Source organism: Doryrhamphus excisus, chromosome 8, assembly GCF_030265055.1.
Source record: "Doryrhamphus excisus isolate RoL2022-K1 chromosome 8, RoL_Dexc_1.0, whole genome shotgun sequence".
Lineage (NCBI taxonomy): Eukaryota > Metazoa > Chordata > Actinopteri > Syngnathiformes > Syngnathidae > Doryrhamphus > Doryrhamphus excisus.
In genome coordinates this window covers 21,625,324-21,651,956 of record NC_080473.1, presented here as the reverse complement: position 1 = coordinate 21,651,956, position 26,633 = coordinate 21,625,324, and the positions used below count along the sequence as shown (strand labels likewise).

The window sequence follows — 26,633 nt, the reverse complement described above, 5'->3', positions numbered from 1 at the left end:
TAATTGGGCTCACATCCGTTTCGTCGGTGCGTTTTTCAAAATAAAATTTATTTATTTAAACTACTGTACGATGTACATGTAAAGGTAAGCGACACTTGCCTTTAATAAAAATTGCCTTTAATAACCTCTCTATTAAGAAACGCACATACAGATCTTGGTTGTATGCTCAAAGGGAAAAAAAATGTTAATCGAGGCACACATGATGGTGTGAGGTTTCAAAAATAAACACGTCCAGTTAGTAATTGTACGAGTTGCTTAATATCCTATTTAAATTGTGTGCTTTTGACAATAAAAGTCGATTACTCGGGTTTCGTCGTGTCTTGCAGGCTGTTGCATTCTGTTTTATTTTGAAGCTTTACCGGATGCGCGGTGCAGGCATTTCCTGCTTGCGAAGAGAATGACACTATGTCAGACATAGTACAAGTATGGCAGCGTATCGTGTATAGAATAGGCTCCGGTTACGATAACAAAGATGGAGAAAAGTTGCCGAATGAATGACAGAGAATAGTCAGTGACATATTTTGGACACCGCGGCGCTGCAGACAAAAAGGTAAGATTGACAGGTTTGACACGGAGGTTATTTTTAGGTCATTTGACTGTGACCGCTATTACCGAGAACATGTTATCTTACAGTAATAGTTTATCAGGCGTGGGGGGGTGTGGGGGGGCTGTTATGGAGAAAATTCATACACAATCAAGCTATTGACGGTCATCTATTTGTCACACATAACGGGAAGAAACGACGGCCAAACGGAAGGCGTGGTTCTTTTTTTTTTTACAAGTACCTAGCATACAGTATATTACTCAAAAGTACATGATGTTTTATGTTTACTGTTGCTGTATCGTTTTTTTTTCCATACAGCTTAAAAGTACCGGCATAGCAGCAAAGGATGAGCTCATTACTGCAGAGGTAAGTTTTAATCATGGTAATACTTTCCTGCATGGTACGCCTTCGCCGTACTCCTTAACATTGGGGGATTTTGAAGTGAAGTGAAATGTAAATTAAAGAGTAAAGACAGTAAATACATATTATTTTGGTACTTTGGTTGAAATACAAACGCTACAAATGATCCAAAAACATTTTAAAAACAAAAATGCAAAGGGAAAATACACCTACATGACAGAAATGCTGCTTCACGGAACAAAAGCCAAGTTACGGTTACCGCGGCAACAGACCCGATGGATATCCATTTGTAAAACTCGTTAATTTATTCATTTTCTATACCGCTTATCCACTATATATTCATCTCTACTATAAGGGGTGCTGGAGTCTATCCCGGCTGTCTTCTGACAAGAGGCGGGGTCCAACCTGGACTGGTGGCCAGCCAATCACAGGGCACATATAGACAAACAACCATTCACACTCACATTCATTCATTCATTTTCTACCGCTTTTCCTCACGAGGGTCGCGGGGGTGCTGGAGCCTATCCCAGCTGTCTTCGGGCGATAGGCGGGGTACACCCTGGACTGGTGGCCAGCCAATCACAGGACACATATAGACAAACAACCATTCACACTCACATTCATTCATTCATTCATTCATTAATTTTCTACCGCTTTTCCTCACGAGGGTCGCGGGGGGTGCTGGAGCCTATCCCGGCTGTCTTCTGACAAGAGGCGGGGTCCAACCTGGACTGGTGGCCAGCCAATCACAGGGCACATATAGACAAACAACCATTCACACTCACATTCATTCATTCATTCATTCATTTTCTACCGCTTTTCCTCACGAGGGTCGCGGGGGGTGCTGGAGCCTATCCCAGCTGTCTTCGGGCGATAGGCGGGGTCCAACCTGGACTGGTGGCCAGCCAATCACAGGGCACATATAGACAAACAACCATTCACACTCACATTCATTCATTCATTTTCTACCGCTTTTCCTCACGAGGGTCGCGGGGGGTGCTGGAGCCTATCCCAGCTGTCTTCGGGCGATAGGCGGGGTCCAACCTGGACTGGTGGCCAGCCAATCACAGGACACATATAGACAAACAACCATTCACACTCACATTCATTCATTCATTCATTCATTTTCTACCGCTTTTCCTCACGAGGGTCGCGGGGGGTGCTGGAGCCTATCCCAGCTGTCTTCGGGCGATAGGCGGGGTCCAACCTGGACTGGTGGCCAGCCAATCACAGGGCACATATAGACAAACAACCATTCACACTCACATTCATTCATTCATTTTCTACCGCTTTTCCTCACGAGGGTCGCGGGGGTGCTGGAGCCTATCCCAGCTGTTTTCTGACGAGAGGCGGGGTCCAATCTGGACTGGTGGCCAGCCAATCACAGGGCACATACAGACAAACAACCATTCACACTCACATTCATTCATTCATTTTCTACCGCTTTTCCTCACGAGGGTCGCGGGGGGTGCTGGAGCCTATCCCAGCTGTCTTCGGGCGATAGGCAGGGTCCACCCTGGACTGGTAGCCAGCCAATCACAGGGCACATATAGACAAACAACCATTCACACTCACATTCATACCTATGGACAATTTGGAGTCGCCAATTAGCAACTAGTTTTTGGAATGTGGGAGGAAACCGGAGTACCCGTAAAAAAAACCCACGCATACGCCGCGCAGAGATACCCGAGACGGGAATCGAACTCGGATCTCCTAGCTGTGAGGCCTGCACGCTAATCACCCATTCACCGTAAAAATGAGGCGTTGAATGTGACTCGAATGTTCACGTTTAGGATTGTGACGGGTCTAACGTTAATGTTTAGCGACGCTGCAGTTTGATTTCTATCCTGCCATGGCGCCTAATGGCAACTCAGCGAACTAAGCACAGGCCTGTGCATGCCAACAGGGAGCGGTTTCAAACTCCACATTGTCACGGAAATAACAGACGGCATGCCAGCGGTTCATTTTGGGGGTGAAAATGGAACGGTTTTGATTCAGAATGAATTAGAATGTGAACGATGAGAAAAGGTATAGATGTCTCCCGGTCTGTGTAGAAGTTGCATTCCGTTTTACACATGCACTGGCGACTCAACCAATAACAGAATGTGCATTCTCCGAGGCCCGTTTCCATGAGGGCTGTTGTACCATGAAACATGTTTCAAGTCACACCCATTCTCCAAAACCCGAGTATAATCTTTTAATACGTGCTCTCAATAAGTGCACAGACCTGTTTGACTTTACCTGAAAAGAGGTTTAGGTACTGTACAAGTCGTCATGGGTACTAAAAATGGGTTCCTTATCCGATTTCTGGAGTTAATTATTCAAAGTGGTAAGATAAACCGCATAATTTCATATGCCTTATCCAATATTTTCTTCTCAGTGCAGTAATTCATTTATTGTGGTTTACCATCTTATAACATGATTAGAGCTCTTTAGACATAAAATAACACCCACAGAGTCGCCTTTACATTTGTATTATAAATATAATGAGACATATTAGACGTAGATGAGATAGCATAGGACAGCGTATTTCCAGATGTGGTTATTGTCTCATTAGTGTATGGTAATGGTGGCTTTTAATGGCTTTATTAGTATTAGTATTACACTTATATTACGCAATATAGTAGACATAATAAGAGGAAATGAGCCATTTAAGATGTAAATAATACTACATGTGTTCCCTAGCGGACAGGTGTGTACAGGACAGGAAGTCCTCTATTTAGCAAATTTATATTATTTATTAATTTATTTTATTAATTTGTATTATTTTTTTTTTTATTATTATTTTTTTTTGTCCCGTACCAATAAATAAAAAATAATATAAAAAAAAATGACATGTGTTCCCTAGCGGACTTTAGTGGCCCGCCTTCATCCTTGTATTTAGCAAATTTATTTTATTTATTAATTTATTTCATTCATTTGTATTATTTTTTTTTACATTTTTTTTATTTTTTGTCCCGTACCAATAAAATAAGTAAATAAAAAATAGTAAATAAAACGACATGTGTTCCCTAGCGGACTTTAGTGGCCCGCCTTCATCCTTGTATTTAGCAAATTTATTTTATTTATTAATTTATTTAATTCATTTGTATTAATTTTTTTTTTTTTGGACATTTTTTTTTTTTTCCCGTACCAATAAAATAAGTAAATAAAAAATATTAAATAAATGTGTTCCCTAGCGGACTTTAGTGGCCCGCAAACAGGTGTGTACAGGACAGGAAGTCTTCTATTTAGCAAATTTATTTTATTTATTAATTTATTTTATTAATTTTTATTAATTTTTTTTAGTTTTTAATTTTTTTTTAAATTTTTGTCCCGTACCAATAAATAAAAAATAATAGTAAAAAAAAACTACATGTGTTCCCTAGCGGACAGGTGTGTACAGGACAGGAAGTCCTTGTATTTAGCAAATTTATTTTATTTATTAATTAATTTTATTTTTTTTTTTTTTTTGTCCCGTACCAATAAAATAAGTAAATTAATAAATAGTAAATAAAACGACATGTGTTCCCTTGCGGACTTTAGTGGCCCGCAAACAGGTGTTTACAGGACAGGAAGTTATGTCGGAGGTTCACATGACCTGTCATGGCACAGGAAGTGCAACTCTAACCATTAGGCACCGTCAATAAATTACTAAAAAAAAAAAAATAATATATTGTAAATAACGCCACAACTTGATCTATAAACACACCAAACGATTAGTCTAATGATAAAAGTATTTAGCACGCTAATTTTTTCCCAGTTTTATGTTTTATTGGATGGACTGGATTCGGGACCTGACTCGCCTGAAGACAGCTGGGGTAGGCTCCAGCACACCTGCCACCCTCGGGAGGATAAGCGGTATAGAAAATGAACAAAATTAACGAACAAGTTTACTATTAAAAAAAAAAAGATCGGCATCGGATCGAGTCAGCAAGGCTATAAAAAAAAGGATGGGCTTGGAAGCCAAAAAATGTGAACCAGGACTTCCCTACTGTACTTACCTGTATTGTTTCACCGTCCTAAAAATAAACCACTCATGACAATTATGATGACATCACATCCCGGAACTGTTTTTATTTTTAATGGTGCCAGTTAACACTTGTTTTTTTAAAAGTATTAATTTAAATCAATTACCGTATGTACTCTATGGTGTATGAGTAGCCCTGAACAGGTTAGTATTTAATAAGGCGTGATATAATAATAATAATCATTTGCTTTCATAAATGCCAAGGCCTTTTGGGGCTTGCTCCAACCTGCAAGCAAGCTAGCTATACCAAATCATACCCACTGAATGTGACCTTTCTGGTTGTGTGAGTGGAGTATCCTATAGAGTAGACTAACAACTCATACATTTAGACTTGGACTTGAGTGCAAAATTACCAGGTGAATCCCTGCGAAACGGACATGAATGACTTTAGCAGTGTTCTCTTCCAGTCCACGGGCGAGTCTTCTGGTTGCACTGTGGAAGTGGAAGAGGAGAGCAGATGTTTGTCTCTATCCAGGCACTGGATTTCATGTCAGGAATGTCTCCTCCACTGCATCGGAACCAGGTGGGCAGCTCATTCTGAAAAGGATTTATGCCTTGTCAGCTTATACGCAGTCTACCCACTCCACAGGGGTCATTTATGTGGGGCGTAATACCCTATTTTATGGACTATAAGTCGCTCCGGAGTATAAGTCGCACAAGGCCAAAAATGCGTAATCAGGTAGAAAAAAACATACATAAATCGCACTGGAGTATAAGTCGCACAACACCAAAAATGCATAATAAGGTAGAAAAAAACATACATAAGTCGCACAAGGCCAAAAATGCATAATCAGAAAGAAAAAAACATACATAAGTCACACAAGGCCAAAATTGCATAATTAGGTAGAAAAAAACATACATAAGTCGCACTGGAGTATAAGTCGCACAAGGCCAAAAATGCATAATTAGGTAGAAAAAAACATACATAAGTCGCACTGAAGTATAAGTCGCACAAGGCCAAAAATGCATAATCAGGTAGAAAAAAACATACATAAGTTGCACTAGAGTATAAGTCGCACAAGGCCAAAAATGCATAATCAGAAAGAAAAAAACATATACATAAGTCGCACTGGAGTATAAGTCGCAGAAGGCCAAAAATGCATAATCAGAAAGAAAAAAACATACATAAGTCGCACTGGAGTATAAGTCGCACAAGGCCAAAAATGCATAATCAGAAAGAAAAAAACATACATAAGTCGCACAAGGCCAAAAATGCATAATTAGGTAGAAAAAAACATACATAAGTCGCACTGGAGTATAAGTCGCACAAGGCCAAAAATGCATAATCAGGAAGAAAAAAAACATACATAAGTCGCACTGGAGTATAAGTCGCACAAGGCCAAAAATGCATACATAAGTATGCATAAACTACATACATAAGTCGCACTGGAGTATAAGTCGCAGAAGGCCAAAATTGCATAATCAGGTAGAAAAAAACATACATAAGTCGCACTGGAGTATAAGTCGCACAAGGCCAAAAATGCATAATCAGGTAGAAAAAAACATACATAAGTCGTACTGGAGTATAAGTCGCACAAGGCCAAAAATGCATAATGAGGTAGAAAAAAACATACATAAGTTGCACTGGAGTATAAGTCGCACAAGGCCAAAAATGCATAATCAGGTAGAAAAAAAAACATACATAAGTCGCACTGGAGTATAAGTCGCACAATGCCAAAAATGCATAATCAGGTTGAAAAAAACATATATAAGTCGCATTGGAGTATAAGTTGCACAAGGCCAAAAATGCATACATAAGTATGCATAAACTGCATAAACTACATACATAAGTCGCACAAGGCCAAAAATGCATAATGAGGTAGAAAAAAACATACATAAGTCGCACTGGAGTATGAATCGTATTTAATACATGGGCCCAATCCAATGCTTTCCATGTTATTGTCCTACTGTAGATCAGCTGGAGATCCACAAGAGAAAGCTGTTCCTGTGGTTCAGCCACCTCCCCCAGGAGGAGAAGCAGTTTGGCGGATACTTCAGCCCGGAGACAATGCACGTGGATCCGCTGATCCTGGAGAGGAAGCCGGAGGAAAGAGTCGGACTCCTGGGTTCCCCCCTGAAAGTCGGGGCTTCCTCCGGCACCTCTGTCGGCGTGGAACAGCTTTTTGACGTCACGGAAGACCGGAGCCAGGACAGAGGAGTCAACGTGCTGCTGTACGGCGCCGTGGGCACGGGAAAAAGCACAGTTGTCCGAAAGCTGGTGCAGGATTGGTGCGCCGGGACCACGCTGGGCCACTTCAAGCTGTTGATTCCGTTCTCCTGTGAGGATCTTGGTGAGCTGACAAAGTAAGGCATTTTCTCTTCAGGTCCTGGTGAATCCGCACCGGCGTTGTGCATGGACGAGTTCAAAAGGGGGCGTTCAGTTTTCGAAGAACTGAACGCGTCGTATTTGTCAATAAAGAACTTCAATGTGATCTTTAGATTATGTGTGAAGCAGTGCCACTGTTTTACCTGGACCTGCTTTCCATAATACAGTTTACTTTTACAATCAGTAAAATTTGTTCACTTCCTGCTTTCCATAATACAGTTTAAGTTTTTTTTTTTGTTTTTTTTTTTTAAATATTGTACCTCGTACCGAAGTACTCGGTGATATGAGCATCCAATGCCATAATGGGTACCATAGTAAGTGTCAATATAGTGATATATATAGCACATCATGACTGGTTCAAGACTCTTCATCCTTGGATTTAGCAAATTTATTTTATTTGCTACTTTATTTTATTAATTTGTATTAATTTTTTTTTAGTTTTTAAAATTTTTTTTAAATTTTTTTATTTTTTGTCCTGTGCCAAAGTACTCGGTGATATTAGCATCCAATGCCATAATGTGTACCATAGTAAGTGTCAATATAGTGATATATATAGCACATCATGACTGGTTCAAGACTCTTCATCCTTGTATTTAGCAAATTTATTTTATTTATTCATTTATTTTATTAATTTTTATTTAAAAAAATTTAGTTTTTAAACATTTTTTTATTTTTTGTCCCGTACCAAAGTACTCGGTGATATGAGCATCCAATGCCATAATGTGTACCATAGTAAGTGTCAATATAGTGATATATATAGCACATCATGACTGGTTCAAGACTCTTCATCCTTGTATTTAGGAAATTTATTTTATTTATTAATTTATTTTATTAATTTTTATTTAAAAAAATTGTTTAAAACATTTTTTTTTAGTTTTTAATTTTTTGTCCCGTACCAAAGTACTGGGTGATATGAGCATCCAATGCCATAATGGGTACCATAGTAAGTGTCAATATAGTGATATATATAGCACATCATGACTGGTTAGACTCTTCATCCTTGTTTGCTCAATACAAGGATGTATGTTTTAAAAAAAATAAAAAAACAAAAAAACAAAAAAAACCCTTAAACTGTATTATGGAAAGCAGGAAGTGAACAAATGTAACAGTTAGTGATTGTAAAAGTTTTTTCTCGATGTCCTACCCTAATTAGGTGCGATTATAAACGTAGTCAAGGCCTGGAGCAGGTGACAAATTCCAAAGGTCAGTTAGCATCAGTTAGCATATCAGCTGGAATCAAAGTACAATACACTAATTTCTTGCTGTATAAGTGTAATTAAATACTTTTGTTAAAGGTTTGATGAGCTGCCATTTTCTGCAGCGGGGAACCCTTAAGCTTCAGATTAACAGACCTCCACTCTGACGTTTCCGTGATGTTCTTTGTGGTCTGTCTTCCCAAGGGTGGCGTCTTTGAGGGACCTGGTGGCTAGGAAGTACCTTCACTTGAAAAGGCACCCTCTCCTGAGCGGGGAGGGAAACCAGGCTAAGGATGTTCTCTTTCTGTTTAACGGGATGGAAAAGATGAAACTTGACTTCCGGATTGGATCCACGGAGCTCTGCAGTGACCCAAACGAGGCTCTGCCTGCGGGTGCAGTTGTGGTCAACTTGCTGAGAAAGTACCTGCTCCCTGAGGTAGTACAGCGTCAAATACCGTATTGACCCGCTCTACATGATCGGAAAGTAAAGGGTCTTCCTTCTTACGTCTATTCGGACGCAGCTAGCTTACCTGTAGCACAAATAATAAGCAACTAGAGTTCATACAGTAACGTCACTGATTGTATTATTGCAGAGTGTCATACTTTGCACTTTACTTTGCTCTTACACAGATGTTTGTGCCACATAGAAATGTGCAGCTTTCAAAATTGCATAGTTACCAAAGTTAATTCATGGGATTCTTATTTGTAAATGTATTCATACTAACCTGTCTTACTTGTTGATAGTAGTTGAGACAAAAATAAATATGGCATATTAAAATATAATGAAGTATAAAAAGAAGCATAATGTGTTACATTTTTTTTATAATTTAAAAATATATATATATATTTTTTTAATGTGTTACATTAATTACACAAGATTTGACCTGCCATTGGTTTGAGAGACGAGGTGCTGCTGCTAGTATGGGCATTGCTAATGAAGTACCAGACAATATCTGATATCGGTAAGATTGAGTAGCTCTCGTTAGCAAATAACAGAGGAGTTATGATGCCAATATGAAGATAATGGTCGAGCAGCAAAAAATTTTACCACTTTTAAAAAAAAAAAAAGACTGAAAAAGGGTCTGATATTTGGGTCAATATGCCACTTATTTAGTAATGGTAATGGTAATGGTAATGGTTTTATTTAATTTGAACATGCATCAGATTCCAATTGAGTGCATCCCATAATCAGTTCCCAGTTCCACATGTCCAAAAGGAGTAGGAAGAAGCAAAGCTTATTAAATCCTACCCCTCCATCTGGTACTTTTACAATCACTAACTGTTACATTTGTTCACTTCCTGTTTTCCTAATATAATTTAAGTTATTTATTTCTTTATTTAATAAATTTTTGTATTTTTTAAATTAATTTTTGTATTTTTTTAAATAATTTTTTGTATTTTTTAAAATACATTAAAAAAATTATTTACTATAGTAGTATATATAATAGTATTAATAGCATAATAGTTAATAGTATTTATTTATTTCTTTATTAAATATTTTTTAAATCATTTTTTTAAATAATGTTTTTGAAAAATTTTAATTTGTTCAACTGTTACATTTGTTCACTTCCTGCTTTCCTAATATAATTGAAGTTATTTATTTCTTTATTTAATAAATAAATGTTTACATTTTTTTAAATAAATTTTTGTATTTTTTTTAAATACATTTAAAAACATTTATTATAGTAGTATATATAATAGTATAATAGTTAATAGTATTTATTTATTTAAATCATTTTTTACATTTTTTTAAATAATTTTTTTGAAAAATTTAAATTTGTTTAACTGTTACATTTGTTCACTTCCTGCTTTCCATAATACAGTTTAAGGTTTTTCTTGTTTTTTTTTAAAATAATGATTGATTTTTTTTTTTTTTGAATAATTTTTGATTTAAAAGCGTTCCGTTTATGTTGATTTTTGTTTGTGTTGTGTTTGTTTTCAGGCCAGCATCCTCGTGACCACCAGGCTGTCCGCCTTGGACCGCATCCCGACAAAATACGTGAATCGCTACGCCCAGATTTGTGGCTTCAATGACCCAAACCGCCAGCGCGCCTACTTCACCAGCCGCCTGCTGCAGCAAAGCGGGGAACCAGCACGGGCCCATGAAGCCCAGGCCCTCGTGGAGCTGCTCTACCTCAACCTCCAGAGGGAGAGCCAGTTGGCCGCGGCCTGTTTTCTGCCGTCCTACTGCTGGCTCACGTGCGCCACGTTGCACTTCCTGCATTTCACCGACGCCAACGCGCCCATTCGGACCCTCACTGGCATATACACCAGTTTCCTCAGGCTCAACTTCGGAGGGGAGGTACTGGGAAAAGCAACTGGGCCCAGTCCACCGACTCAGGATCAACACAGTTCTTTGATGCTGTACGTCGTCCGCACGGTTGGCAAACTCGCCTACGACGGCGTGACGTACAAGCGCACGTCGTTCTCAGAAAACGAGCTGGAGCAATGGATCGGCGGGAAGACCAAAACGGACGAGGAGCTCCGTCAGCTGGCCGTCTTCCGAACGGACGTGCTCGACTTCTTCCTGGCTCCCTGCGTTGAAAGTTGCAAGCATTTGCCGGCAGAGCTGAGCGAGCACGACGAGAGGAGGTACGTGTTTGCCGTTCCCGCCATGCAGGAGTACCTGGCCGCCCTCTACGTGGTTCTGGGGGAGAACAAATCTGCTCTGGAGAAGCTGACCAAGCAAGTGTCTGTGGCCATCGGTCAGGCGACCGAGGACGTCAGCGCCATCGTCAATATCTTCTCCAAGTTCATCCCTCTCAGAATCTTCGCCGTCTTTAACCTACTGAAGCTTTTTCCAAAACTTTATGAGAAAATCAGCACTAAAAGCAAAGGCAACATCGCGAGAACGATGGCTGCCGAGCTGTTCCGAAAGGAGGACAGCCACAACGAGGACGTCCTTGATCAGGTGGAGCAAAGCCTCCTGGGAGTCCACGGCCCGCCGTCACAGCAGCAGAGCGAAGCTCAGCCGTTTGAGCTCTACCCCATCTTCATGGGCGGGCTGCTGCACTACGGGAACCGCGTCCTCCTTCAGCAACTCGGATGCGGCATCCAGAGTTCCACCGTGGCTCAGATTACACGAGCTCTTCGGAAGTACCTTGTCCGAGGTAAGATATTATTCCGTTCCGGTCTCCTGTTTGGGAGTGCGCCACAGTGGAATATGTAAACAAACAAAGACGAGAGCATAAGACAAAAGCAAGATTCCAAAAAAATAAAATAAAATAATAATTTTAATTTAAAAAAAATTATAATAAAATAATATTTTATAATAAAAATTAATAAAATAAATTAATAAATAAAATAAATATATATGCTATATATCACTATATTGACAGTTACTATGGTACCCATTATGTCATTGTATGGTGGTCATATCACCTCCTACTCTGGTACGTAACAAAAATAAAATAAATAAAAACACATAAACTAAAAATTTAATTAGGAAAGCAGGAAGTGAACAAATGTAACAGTTAGTGGTTACTGGTTCAAGACTCTTCATCCTTGTTGGCTAAATACAAGGATGTATGTTTTTAAAAAATAAAAATAAAAAAAAACTTAAACTGTATTATGGAAAGCAGGAAGTGAACAAATGTAACAGTTAGTGATTGTAAAAGTAATTAAGAAATTAAAATTTTTAAAAATTATTTAAAAAATAAAAACAAATTATTAAAAAGTTATTTAATTTTTTTCATTATTTAAACAAATATTTAAAAAAAATAAAAAATGTATTTAAAAAAATACAAAAATGTATTTTAAAAAATACAAAAATTAATTAAATAAAGAAATACATAACTTCAATTATATTAGGAAAGCAGGAAGTGAACAAATGTAACAGTTAGTGGTTACTGGTTCAAGACTCTTCATCCTTGTTTGCTAAATACAAGGATGTATGTTAAAAAAAAAAAACTTAAACTGTATTATGGAAAGCAGGAAGTGAACAAATGTAACAGTTAGTGATTGTAAAAGTAATTGAGAAATTTTTAAAAATTATTTAAAAAATAAAAACAAAGTATTAAAAAAAATATTTAATTTTTTTCATTATTTTAAAAAATATTTAAAAAAATAAAAATGTATTTTAAAAAACACAAAAATGTATTAAAAAAAATACAAAAATTAATTAAATAAAGAAATACATAACTTCAATTATATTAGGAAAGCAGGAAGTGAACAAATGTAACAGTTAGTGATTGTAAAAGTACCAGATGGAGGGGTAGGATTTAATAAGCTTTGCTTCTTCCTACTCCTTTTGGACATGTGGAACTGGGAACTGATTATGTGATGGACTCAATTGGAATCTGATGCATGTTCTAATGAAGTAAAACTGAAGTCTTTAAATGTAACACGTTGCATTTTGTGACGCCAGAAATCAACAAGCCGCAGCCACCAGAGGAGCTGATGGATCTGTTGGTCCTTCTGTACGAGTTCCAAAATCCCAGACTGACCGCCGAGGTCCTGACTTCAATCAGAGCCGTCCGCCTTCACAACATACGCATGACGTCGCTCAAATGCTTTGTGTTGAGTTCTGTGCTTTCGTGCGCCCCCTCCAGGTACGTTTTGGATCATCACGATGACATCGAAGGTTAAAGCTAACTTATATTTTAGTCATATTCGCTACGAGGCACCTACTCCAGGCCCGCCCCTAACTACGTACGGTAATCAGTTGTCCCGAAAGAGCTCAAAAGTTTGGGATGACTTGGAAACGTTTTTGTCCTGAGTCTGAAAAACCAAACTCCAACTCCAAAGCCACGTGTTCAAGTCTGTTAAGACAATGTTAGCAAACACTGTGGAGACATACAGAACTTTAAAACTAAATGCAAAAAACGTATTTTCACAAGATATAAGAACGGAATATAGGTGTGATAGTCATCGGCGGTTCACAGGACAATTATGTTTATCTTCTATTTAATCATAATTACTATTATTTTGTCTTTTTGTTTGGTTCTTTTGTTTTTCTAATGACAATACCATGCATACCTTCACAGTTTACACGTTCTAAATATTCATTCATGGAACATGCAGGGATTGGATTCCACCAACCTGGTCTTTAGTCCACTTCCCTTTCAATATGGAAACATACACGACTGACGGCTACTATTTAGTGCAGCTGCCAGGTGACGACGACTTGTGAGGCGTCTTTGTCTTAAACTACACACTCGGATATTTGTCTGCAGCGTTTTTCTGTCCTTGTTAGACCCAGTTTGTGCTGCTCTCTGAAGGGAGTAGTTAACAGAATGGTAAGAGATTTTAGTTTTAGTTTACATTTTTAGATGTGCGTCGTTTTTCTGTCCTTGTTAGACCCAGTTTTTGCTGCTCTCTGAAGGGAGTAGTTAACAGCATGGTAAGAAATTTCAGTTTTAGTTTACATTTTTAGATGTGCAGCGTTTTTCTGTCCTTGTTAGACCCAGTTTTTGCTGCTCTCTGTCCTTGTTAGACCCGGTTTTTGCTGCTCTCTGAAGGGAGTAGTTAACAGCATGGTAAGAGATTTTAGTTTTAGTTTACATTTTTAGACGTGCAGCGTTTTTCTGTCCTTGTTAGACCCAGTTTTTGCTGCTCTCTGTCCTTGTTAGACCCAGTTTTTGCTGCTCTCTGAAGGGAGTAGTTAACAGCATGGTAAGAGATTTTAGTTTTAGTTTACATTTTTAGATGTGCAGCGTTTTTCTGTCCTTGTTAGACCCAGTTTGTGCTGCTCTCTGAAGGGAGTAGTTAACAGCATGGTAAGAGATTTTAGTTTTAGTTTACATTTTTAGATGTGTGTCGTTTTTCTGTCCTTGTTAGACCCAGTTTGTGCTGCTCTCTGAAGGGAGTAGTTATTAGCATGGCAAGAGATTTTAGTTTACATTTTTAGATGTGCGTCGTTTTTCTGTCCTTGTTAGACCCAGTTTTTGCTGCTCTCTGAAGGGAGTAGTTAACAGCAAGGTAAGAGATTTTAGTTTTAGTTTACATTTTTTTAGATGTGCATCGTTTTTCTGTCCTTGTTAGACCCAGTTGAAAATGAAATGTAAACATGAAAACGTGTTTTTCTTTGCAAAACAAAGAAATTTGCTCGTGATCCCAAACTTTTGAGCGGTCGTGTAGCTGCCAAAATACCAAACATGCTGATTCGGATCCTCCAGACTCAAACACTCAAACCAGGGTATTATATATAGCGAGACGTAAAGAGACGTCAGCATACATTAGTTCTTACATGATGAAAAAGTGTAAGTTGGGACTTTGGGAGAAAGGTGGCTGCTAAACCAACAACAAGCAAAGTTTATACTAAAAAAAACAACATCTCTTCAAACATGTGTGAGAGACTGGCAAAGAAATACTGGATCCAGGAAGTACTTTTGGTGTTTTGCAGTTATCAACTGGAAGAGTTGGACCTCTCCTCCTGTCTCCTGACTCGGGACATGCTTCAGATGTTGTGGCCTGCCTTCAGACACACTCGGAACCTCAAGTGAGACATTGTAAATCTCTTTCTGTTGTTTGCAGTGACGTTGATATACATAAGTGTTTACATAAGCTGTTAGAAAAGGGCTTGTGCATGAATATCATATCTGATGCATAATCAATCATTGGCGCTCGATTTCCATGTGTCATGTAGCATGTGCACAAGACGCTGGGTTGTGAGTGACTGAAGGCCTTGACCGTCCGCAAAGATTCACTGAACCGCAGTACATTTCATCCAAGCGCTGGATGACCAATGCCGGCTACGCTAACATATGCTAACAGCTAAGTAGGACTTGTTGACCTCAGCAAGAGCCGGCCGGGCACTGAATGGACCGTGGGTGGCGATGTTCGCCATGAAAAGAAACACAGACTAGCATATAGCACCTAGCATACAGCGCCTAGCATATAGCACCTAGCATATAGCATCTAGCATATAGCGCCTAGCATATAGCATACAGCGCCTAGCATATAGTGCTTAGCATATAACCCCTAGCATATAGCGTCGAGCATATAGCCCCTAGTATATAGCATCTAGCATATAGCGCCTAGCATATAGCGCCTAGCATATAGCATCTAGCATATAGCGCCTAGCATACAGCGTCTTGCATATAGCTCCTAACATATAGCACCTGGCATATAGCGCCTAGCATATAGCACCTAGCATATAACATCTAGCATCTAGCATATAGCGCCTAGCATATAGTGCTTAGCATATAACCCCTAGCATATAGCGTTGAGCATATAGCCCCTAGTATATAGCATCTAGCATATAGCACCTAGCATATAGCCCCTAGTATATAGCATCTAGCATATAGCGCCTAGCATATAGCATCTAGCATATAGCGCCTAGCATACAGCGTCTAGCATACAGCACCTGGCATATAGCGCCTAGCATATAGCACCAAGCATATAGCACCTAGCATACAGCGCCTAGCATATAGTGCTTAGCATATAACCCCTAGCATATAGCGCCTTACATATAGCGCCAGGCATACAGCGCCTAGCGTATAACGCCAGGCATATAGCACCTAGCATACCGCATCTAGCACACCGCATCTAGCATATAGCATCTAGAATATAGCACCTAGCATACAGCGTCTAGCATACAGCGTCTAGCATACAGCGCCTAGCATATAGCATCTAGAATATAGCACCTAGCACACAGCGCCTAGCATACAGCATCTAGCATATAGCGCCAGGCATATAGCACCTAGCATATAACCCCTAGCATATAGCATCTAGCGCCAGGCATACAGCGCCTAGCATACAGCATCTAGCATACAGCATATAGCGTCTAGCATATAGCGTCTAGCATACTGCGCCTAGCATACAGCGCCTAGAATACAGCCCCTAGCATATAGCATCTAGAATATAGCACCTAGCACACAGCGCCTAGCATACAGCATCTAGCATATAGCGCCTTGCATATAGCGCCAGGCATATAGCACCTAGCATATAACCCCTAGCATATAGCATATAGCGCCTAGCATACAGGCGCATAGCATACAGGCGCATAGCATACGGGCGCGTAGCATATAGCACCTAGCATATAGCATCTAGCATATAGCACCTAGCATACAGCGCCGAGCATACAGCATTTAGCATATAGCGGCTGCAGGGCGGTCAAAGACTTTGTTACAAAGACTCCACCGAAAGGGACTCGAACGCGATGAAGAACTGGGAACAACTGGCTCTGGACCGCTGTGCATGATGGGAAACTCTTTATGAAGGAATGCAAACGACGAGGGAAACAGGAAATCAGAAACCTCAGCAAGAAGGTGTCGTCAACCACCCACGTCTCGGTCCAATACCACAAACGGTCTATTTAGCTCGGACATGTGGGGTTACTACTTCACCTGTGATGATCTTCAATCCGGCATGCGTTTGCTGTGTGGTGATTGTTGCCTCTGCCTGTGTCTGTCGTTCCCAGCCTGCAGTATAACAGCCTTGGTCCTGAATCCTGCATCTTCCTGAGGGATCTTCTTCTAGACCCCAAAATTTCTATTAAAGTTCTACAGTAAGGAAACACTTTTCTCAATTAGGGTTTTTTCAGATTTGTTTTTCATGCTTATTATTCATATGCAAAATAGCACGTGTCATTAACATCAGATTGCGGTGTTTTTTTTTTTATCTTATTCACCATAAGTCTGTCAAATTATACATATGTGATTAGGAAGAAAAATGTACTACAGAGTTGAGGTTTGAATGGATGAGTGTTATACCTTATACTTCCACTTGATGGCGCCACATCCACAGAAAAGGAGCAAGTCAGTCTTTAAACTTTCACAAGTTGAAAGGGTCTATGCCAGGGGTCTCAAACTCAATTTATCTGCGGGCCACTGGAGCTAGGGTCTGGGCGAGGCTGGGCCAAATCAGGTTTTCCAAAAAAAAAAAAAAAAACCGCATTTATTAAAAACAGAAAAATATACAAACTTTTTCAGTGCTTTGGTTCCAATTTTCTACAAGAAAAGCTCTGATAAAACATTCCACTGTTCTCAAATATCTTAATTTTTATTTTTCTGCACAAAATAAGATGAAAAATAAATAAACTAATCAAGAATAAAGAAATCAGTAATAAATAAATAAATTTAATAATAATAATAATAATATATATATATAGTATATATATATATAAAATATATAATAAAAACATTAAAATGAACAAAGCATTATTAGAGCCCTGTAGACATGACAAAACACGACTATAGTCACATTTATACTCTTTTTATTTACAACATATTGCGCAACTGCAGGGTCTTGAGACACATGCTAACTCGCAAACTAGGGGGCCTAAACTAGCGTCCTGCGGGCAGCATTTGGCCACTCTGTACCCCACCCAACATTCAAAGCCGGTCATAAACATGACAGCACCTAGCATATAGCGCCTAGCATACAGTGCCTAGTATACAGCGCCTAGCATACAGCGCCTAGCATAAAGCGGCAGGCATATAGCGCCTTACATGTAGCGCCAGGCGTACAGCGCCAGGCATACTGCACCTAGCATACCGCACCTGGCATACAGCGCCTAGCATATAGCGCCAGGCATACAGCGCCAGGCATACAGCGCCTAGCATACAGCATCGAGCATACAGCGTCTAGCATACAGCGTCTAGCATACAGCGCCTAGCATACAGCGCCTAGCATATAGCATCTAGCATATAGCATATAGCACCTAGCATATACGTCCTAGCATATAACGCCTAGTATACCGGCACGTAGCATACAGCGTCGAGCATACAGCGTCTAGCATACAGCACCTAGCATACAGCACCTAGCATACAGCATATAGCACCTAGCATATAGTTCCTAGCATATAACGCCTACCATATAGCACCAAGCATACCGGCACCTAGCATACGGGCGCCAAGCATATAGCGCCTAGCATATAGCGCCTAGCATATAGCGCCTACCATATAGCACCTAGCACACGGGCGCCTACCATATGGGCACCTACCATACCGGCACCTAGCGTATAGTGCCTACCATATAGCGTGTAGCATATGGGCGCGTAGCATATAGCGCCTAGCATATAGCATCTAACATATAGTGCCTAGCATATGGGCACCTAGCATACCAGCACCTAGCACACGGGTGCCAAGCGTATAGCTCCTAGCATACAGCGCCTAGCATATAGCGCCTAGTATACAGTGCCTAGCATATTGTATACCTTTAGTTAGTTAGCACTATTTGTCCCCGCTAGAAAGACTCTAAAAGGAGACTGACTTTGAAGTTAATCAGGAATAAAATGAAATGGAAAGAAATACCAGCCGTGTCTCATCGTATCTCTCTGCACTCCAGACTGTGTGACAACCCTCTGCTGGAGTCCGGAGCGTGCACCCTTCTCCAGGCCCTTCCAGAGAACCGGTCCTTGGAGCACCTGTCCCTGATGCACACCGGACTCGGGGACCAAGGGGCGCTGGAGCTGGCCGAGAAGCTTCAGCAGCACACGGGTCTCCAGGAGCTCAACGTGGCCTACAACAACATCGGCGACAATGTGGCCCTCGCCCTGGTGGATGCCTGCAGGGAACATCCCAGTATTCACACAGTACAGTAAGTATTGCAGTAGTACAGTAAGTTACTTCAACGGATCTTGGTCACAAAACAGTTTTTCCATGAAAACTTTGCGTGTTTGTGTAGTTTGTACCTGAACCCCCTGAGTGATGTAGGCAAGCAGTCCCTGTACGTCCGGGGCGCTCCCAAGAGCCACGGCGGTAGCGGCCGGCGTGTCAAGGTCCTGGCCTCGGTCACCGAGGGTTCGGACCTCTCCGAGGACTGGCACCCCATTCTCAGTGTGATTCGGGAAAATGCGTCATCCTGGGACAGGGGGCGTGTACAACAGCAGCTTCAGGTAACCTGATGTAACTTCCTGCGTGTAACGAAGGTTTTGGAAGGGTTGCTACATTTGGAGATCATCCCTCAGACTAATCATTTTTTTAATGATCTGTGTGAAGGCAAACAGCGTCTAGCATATAGCACCTAGCATATAGCATATAGCATACAGCGTCTAGCATATAGCACCTAGCATATAGCACCTAGCATATAACGCCTAGCATATAGCGCCTAGCATACAGCATCTAGCATATAGCGCCTAGCATATAGCACCTAGCATATAGCATCTAGCATACAGCGCCTAGCATATAGCGCCTAGCATACAGCATTTAGCATATAGCGCCTAGCATACAGCACCTAGCGCCTAGCATATAGCATTTAGCATATAACACCTAGCATATAGCGCCTAGCATACAGCACCTAGCATATAGTGCCTGGCATATAGCATTTATTATATAGCGCCTAGCATATAGCACCTAGCATATAGCGCCTAGCATACAGCGCCTAGCAAATAGCATCTAGCATATAGTACTTAGCATATAGCGCCTAGCAAATAGCATATAGTGCCTAGCATATAGCATCTAGCATACAGCATCTAGCGCCTAGCATATAGCATCTAGCATATAGCGCCTAGGCAAATAGCGCTTAGGCAAATAGCATATAGCGTCTAGCATATAGCACCTAGCATATATAATCTAGCACCTAGCATATAGCATCTAGTGCCTAGCATACAACGCCTAGGCAAATAACGTCTAGCATATAGCGCTTAGCATATAGCGCCTAGCATATAGCGCCTGGCATATAGCATTTAGCATATAGCGCCTAGCATACAGCATCTAGCGCCTAGCATATAGCATTTAGCATATAACACCTAGCATATAGCGCCTAGCATACAGCACCTAGCATATAGTGCTTGGCATATAGCATTTATTATATAGCGCCTAGCATATAGCACCTAGCATACAGCGCCTAGCAAATAGCATCTAGCATATAGTACTTAGCATATAGCGCCTAGCAAATAGTGTCTAGCATATAGTGCCTAGCATATAGCACCTAGCATATAGTATCTAGCATTATGGTATCTAGCATTTAGCATATAGTGCCTAGCATACAGCGCCTAGCATACAGCATCTAGCATATAGCACCTAGCATATAGTATCTAGCATATAGTGCCTAGCATATAGCGTCTAGCATATAGTGCCTGGCATACAGCATCCAGCATATAGCGCCTAGCATCTAGCATATAGCGCCTAGCGCCACATTTAAGTATCTTCCATATTTTTCACTTGGTTTTATCATTCAAGTACTTTTTTGGGGGGGGGGTTTAAATCTCCATGTTGTGTCCAAACTATTTACAAATCTGATTGCTGCAGCATCATTTGGTGTTTGAGGTGAATTGTTGTTGTCATCATCGGTCGTGTTGCGTTCTCAGGTGTTCCTCAGGGATCTGGAATGGGGCCGTCAGCAGCAGCAGAGCCTGTGGAAAAAGCTGCACTTCCGTAGGGTGGAGAAGGGTGTCCGGCAGACCCTGCGGATGCTGGAGAAGGACACGCCACCACGCTGAAGTTCCAACCAGAGAACAACTTTTACCACAAAACTGCAGTAACGTGGCTTTCTGTTGGGGTTGGGCAATACTCCACGGGTAGTCAGGATTCAATCCAGAACCAGTTTTTTGCATGTTGGAGGACTGGATCTACCATTGGTATCATGACCTGGTTTTTATCTGTAACATACAAATAATGCACAGTACATACAATACAATTCTAATTCCTTTGTTTACTACTAAATAAACTATGCCTGCTAGACCGAGAGAAGGGACAAGAAAAGCAACAACGAGAGGACCAATCACCAGAGACTCACTGCTTTTATAAGGTTAATTGGAATAATTAGACTCATTTAAGCGGAGACACCCTTGGCACAACAGGTGGCAAATAATTAGAGTCCAATATCTATTGTGCCAACTTCCTTGAAAATGACACCTTACATCACGGGTAAGGTTAGTACTAATCAACAATGGATGGTATCAACTTTATCAAAGTTTGGGATCACTTGCAAATTTCTTTGTTTTTTTTCCCAAAGAAAAACACATTTTCACGCATTTCCCAAACAATGAAAATGAATGAGATGATTTAGAAAGAAGCATGTATATTTTTGCATAGAGGCCTACTATCAACAACTGTCAGTCCTCTGCATCAATCTCCTGGTATGGCTGCTAATCCAAGTTCATCATTTTAGAAGGCTAATAGATGATTAGAAAAGACATCTAAAAATCTCTTACCATGCTGTTAACTACTCCCTTCAGAGAGCAGCACAAACTGGGTCTAACGAGGACACAAAAACGATGCACATCTAAAAAAATCGAAACCAAAACTAAAATCTCTTACCATGCCTAGACTGGTGGCCAGCCAATCACAGGGCACATATAGACAAACAACCATTCACACTCACATTCGTACCTATGAATTATAATACAATTTGGAGTCGCTAATTAAGCTAGCATGTTTTTGGAATGCGGGAGGAAATCGGAGTAAACATGCAAACTCCACACAGAGATGTCCGAGGGTGGAATTGAACCCTGGTCTCCTAGCTGTGACGTCTGCACGCTAACCACTCGACCACCGCGCAGCCTTGTTTTTCTTAATAATACGACCTTTCTACGAATAAGCGATATAGAAAATGCATGGATTCGATCCCTAGCGGTACACTTATCCACATATCCAAACGGCAACGTGAAATTTATATCCAACATCCGACGTGAAGCTAACTTCACCAAGTGAATGGAGTAACATTTCAACTTCCTGGCTAAAGCTAACGTTAGCGTAAAAACAGCATTACGTAGAGTGGGCCTTTATGTAAGTCTTTATATAAGACACAGCTGGGTAAGAAGAATGTATAAACGATGAACGCAATAGATAAATGAACATTTAATAACACACTAGCGTTTAATTGTACTTGGATGCAATCCCGTTGAAAGGCTACAATTAGAGTCATTTTAGACGCATCGAAAAATCCTGTTGACATGAAAATTATAAGGACGCACCTTAGACCCGGGAATGCAAAAGGCCATCCAGCAGCTTAGCCGGTTTTTGTTTTTAAGTCAATATTTGCATTTGAAACACGGGGACGTTTTAAGAAAATTAAGCAAGATTTTCCACCAGCAACTTCATTTGGCCCCATGGTAGGTTCAGCGCTATGCAGACGTATGGTGTTCCATTGGGTTAGCTAGGAAAGAACTAGCGAGTCTACAACATAGTAACATATCGTTATCAGACATGCAAACCTCTGGTCCTGCACATCCATAGAAACCGGTTGAGTCCGGACTCCTCCTGAGGTGTTCTGGGCATACCCAACCGGGAGAAGGTCCAGAGGTAGACCTAGGCCACATTGGACGGATTATGTCTCCATGGCCTGGGAACGCATTCGTGTCCTCACGGTGGAGCTGGAAGAGGTGGCTGGAAATGGCGGGAAGTCTGCCCCCTTATTATTATTATTATTAATAATAAATAATAATAATAAATAATAATTATAATAAAAATGATTTAAAAAATAAATAAATAATAAATAATTTTTATTTTGCTATTATTTCTTTTTATCTACTGTAAAGCGTCTTTGAGGACTCTGAAAAGCGCTATACAAATAAAATGTATTATTATTATTAATAAATAATAATAAATGATGATTATAACAAAAATAATTTTAAAAATAAATAAATCATAAATAATTTTTATTTTGTTATTTTTATTTCTTTTTATCTACTGTAAAACGTCTTTGAGTACTCTGAAAAGCACTATACAGATAAAATGTATTATTATTAATAAATAATAATAAATAATAATTATAATAAAAATGACTTAAAAAATAAATAAATAAATATTTTTTATTTTGATATTTTTATTTCTTTACTCTGAAAAGCACTACACAAATAAAATGTATTATTATTATTAATAAATAATAATACATAATTATAATAAAAATAATTTTTAAAAAAATTATTTTGTTATTTGTAAGCGCTATACAAATAAAATGTGTTATTATAATTAATAAATAATAAATTAATAAATCATAATTATAAAAATAATTATTATAATAAAAATTATTTTAAAATTAAATAAATAATTTTGGATTTTGATATTTTTCTTTCTTTTTATCTACTGTAAAGCGTCTTTGAGTACTCTGAAAAGCGCTATACAAATAAAATGTATTATTATTATTAATAAATAATAATAATAATAAAAGTCACCTTTCCCCCGCCTGCATGAGGTGGTCCAGTTGCATTTCCTGTTTGTTGAGTTGCCTGGCATGTCAGTAAAAAACCCGACACAACCAGGAATGATGAACGTGAATCTTGAATCCACCCTCTGATTATCCATAATTGACGTCTAAGTGACACATTAATTATGACATTTTGGGCGTGTGAAATGCCATCAAGTGGAATTTTCCCGACTGATGGGTTGTCTATGGAGGACAGGAAAGTATTTAAGGCGGCACTCATGGACCATGTTGACAGAAGACAACCAGCAGCAGCATCCTGCACTGTAAGAACTTTAAGATTTTTTACAGAATGTCATATTCATTGCTTCTATCAAGACGTCCATCAACTTCTGACTAAAACTTATACTCCATTTTTTTTAGGAATATTTCTCACCTCTTGATAAAAACAAAAAAATCACATCTCCAACAATGATCGGATGGGTAATGTATCAAATTAATTGAAATAATGTCTATTATATTGAACATATGAGATATGTTAATCATATATTTTATGCTGCAGGTGATTGTTCTGATTGCGACCCTGCAAGTCGGTAAGATCATTTTTACTTCATTATTAATATTTCATGACTAAAAACCTCTTTTCGTGGCGCATACAGTAAACCTCGGATATATCGGACTCGGATATATCGGAAATTGGCTCACAACCGACAGATAAAAAAGAACCGATTTTTCTGTAATGCATTTCCAATAAAAATTCATTGCATATATCGGATTTTTTATAACGGATTTCGCTTATATCGGACAAAACCAGTGGGAACAATTGAATCCGATATATCCGAGGTTTACTGTGTTTCGGTACGTGACAAAAAATAAAATAAAAAAATAAAATAAAACTATATTAGGAAAGCAGGAAGTTGACAAAAATAAAATTAAATAAAAATTAAAAAATAAAAAAAAACAAAAAAAATAAGAAAAAATAGACTTAAACTATATTATGAAAGCAGGAAGTGAACAAATGTAACAGTTACTGATTGTAAAAGTACCAGATGGAGGGGTAGGATTTAATAAGCTTTAAGCTGTCATTTCAACATTAAACTTTGGTATCAAGGTGGGGGGCCTCAAACTAGCATCTCGCGGGCCGCATTTGGCCCGCGGGCCACGAGTTTGAGACCCCTGCGTTAGAGCTTTTTCTGTTTTCCTGGTGAGCTCAATGACTTCTATTTGTTTCTTACTCTGAACGTGAAGTAATTCCGGATCTGAATATCACTTTGCCAGTACTGTTGGGTGTTAATCTGAGGTACAGTAAACCTCGGATATATCGGACTCGGATATATCGGAAATTCGCTCACAACGGACAGATAAAAAAGAACCGATTTTTCTGTAATGCATTTCCAATAAAAATTCATTGCATATATCGGATTTTTCAAAACCAGTGGGAACAATTGAATCCGATATATCCGAGGTTTACTGTACTTAGCTAACGCAACTCCCGCTAGCAACACTAGCGTAGAAACATGGACGACAACGACTATGTCCGCTCTCGTCGGGATGGCTGTGTCTTCCAGCACACGAGCCAACGAGCATCTCGTTGAGTCGTCGTAGCGAAATTTGACGAAAGTGACGACTTGAGACTGGCGGATAGCGAAGCCAGATAATATCGTTTTTCCGTGTTAGCTGCAATAATAGCGATATCACTGTAGGGTAGCTAGGTAAGTAGGACACTGTTGGTGTTTTTGTGAGGGTCTTAAGTAAGGGCTTTAGTGCCCAAAATCGGTACCTCCCATGATGTGCATTGTTAGCTAGCTCATACTTATATTCATATTTTTTTTAAATTTCTTTTTCCAGGAAATGCCATGACACACCAAGCGGGTAAGTCGGCTCGCTTAATTATCAAATTAAAAAGCATGTCGGATCACATGACCTGTGTGTAGACGTCACGCGATTTTAAGAATATAAATTTTGGTATCGATCGACTCTTTCAAATTGCCACGCCTTCTACAGGTTGCTTTACTGAATGGCTGGATGTGGACGACCCAACCGGCGATGGAGACTTTGAGACCATCGCTGCCCACGACTTCGCCAACCCCGATTCACTGTGCGCCCAACCACTCGGTATTGAATTCCGACCTACTTCCCAGACGTCGACTCCTCAAGGGGGTCTGATTGAGTAAGTACCGGCAGGACCACGCATTAATCTTTGTCGCTTTGTATACTAGAGTTGTGGACTCCGATAGAGCTGCTCCACATAATAACCCGCATTGGAAAACTCCAAAATAAAGCACCGCTGTTTCAGTCAAATTGAGTTAAAATCCCAGCCACACGGTCACTTAGTTAATTAGTTAATTAGTTAATTAGTTCCACACCACAGAGCCGGTCAATCAGTAGCCGACGTAAACAAAACAAGACGGGTGGTCCTCCACGGACCCAAATGTAACAATACTATTTTTTTTGTTGTTGTTTTTTTTTTTAGCTAGTTTTAGCTAGTTTTAGCTAGTTTTAGCTAGTTTTAGCTAGTTTAGCATTATGTACTACGGGAGCTGCTTTGCTGCCATCTTTTTTTTTGTTGTTGTTGGGTTTTTTTGCTAGTTTTAGCTAGTTTTAGCTAGTTTAGCATTATGTACTACGGGAGCTGCTTTGCTGCCATCTATTTTTTTGTTGTTGTTTTTTTTTGCTAGTTTTAGCTAGTTTTAGCTAGTTTTAGCTAGTTTAGCATTATGTACTACGGGAGCTGCTTTGCTGCCATCTATTTTTTTTGTTGTTGTTTTTTTTTTTTGCTAGTTTTAGCTAGTTTTAGCTAGTTTTAGCTAGTTTAGCATTACGTACTACGGGAGCTGCTTTGCTGCCATCTATTTTTTTGTTGTTGTTTTTTTTTGCTAGTTTTAGCTAGTTTTAGCTCGTTTTAGCTAGTTTAGCATTATGTACTATGGGAGCTGCTTTGCTGCCATCTATTTTTTTTGTTGTTTTTTTTTTTTGCTAGTTTTAGCTAGTTTTAGCTAGTTTAGCATTATGTACTACGGGAGCTGCTTTGCTGCCATCTATTTTTTTTGTTGTTGTTTTTTTTGCTAGTTTTAGCTAGTTTTAGCTAGTTTTAGCTAGTTTTAGCTAGTTTAGCATTATGTAGGACGGGAGCTGCTTTGCTGCCATCTATTTTTTTTGTTGTTGTTTTTTATTTTTTGCTAGTTTTAGCTAGTTTTAGCTAGTTTTAGCTAGTTTTAGCTAGTTTAG

At 39.5% G+C, this 26,633-nt stretch overlaps 1 protein-coding gene across 2 annotated transcripts; it reads left to right on the top strand.

Annotated features, from left to right (window-relative positions):
• Positions 1-397: 397 nt before the first annotated feature.
• nlrx1 (NLR family member X1) lies at positions 398-22,902 on the top strand. Of its 2 annotated transcripts, none has more exons than XM_058080483.1 (12): positions 398-550; positions 863-910; positions 5,308-5,436; positions 6,827-7,217; positions 8,640-8,871; positions 10,378-11,545; positions 12,802-12,985; positions 14,779-14,874; positions 16,798-16,884; positions 18,666-18,917; positions 19,005-19,215; positions 20,629-22,902. In XM_058080483.1, the coding sequence occupies exons 4-12, from the start codon at positions 6,922-6,924 to the stop codon at positions 20,758-20,760; spliced, it is 2,658 nt and encodes an 885-aa protein (XP_057936466.1). In that variant the 5' UTR covers positions 398-550; positions 863-910; positions 5,308-5,436; positions 6,827-6,921; the 3' UTR covers positions 20,761-22,902. The 2 variants fall into 2 exon arrangements, with proteins under 2 accessions (XP_057936466.1, XP_057936465.1); XM_058080482.1 differs by having other exon boundaries at positions 5,321-5,436; positions 20,629-22,898.
• Positions 22,903-26,633: the final 3,731 nt, after the last annotated feature.

Coding starts and splice junctions, on each gene's coding strand:
- nlrx1 (XM_058080482.1), top strand. CDS start 891: ATGAGCTCATTACTGCAGAG. Junction 911..5,320: donor ATGAGCTCATTACTGCAGAG/GTAAGTTTTAAT, acceptor GTTCTCTTCCAG/TCCACGGGCGAGTCTTCTGG. Junction 12,986..14,778: donor CTTTCGTGCGCCCCCTCCAG/GTACGTTTTGGA, acceptor GGTGTTTTGCAG/TTATCAACTGGAAGAGTTGG.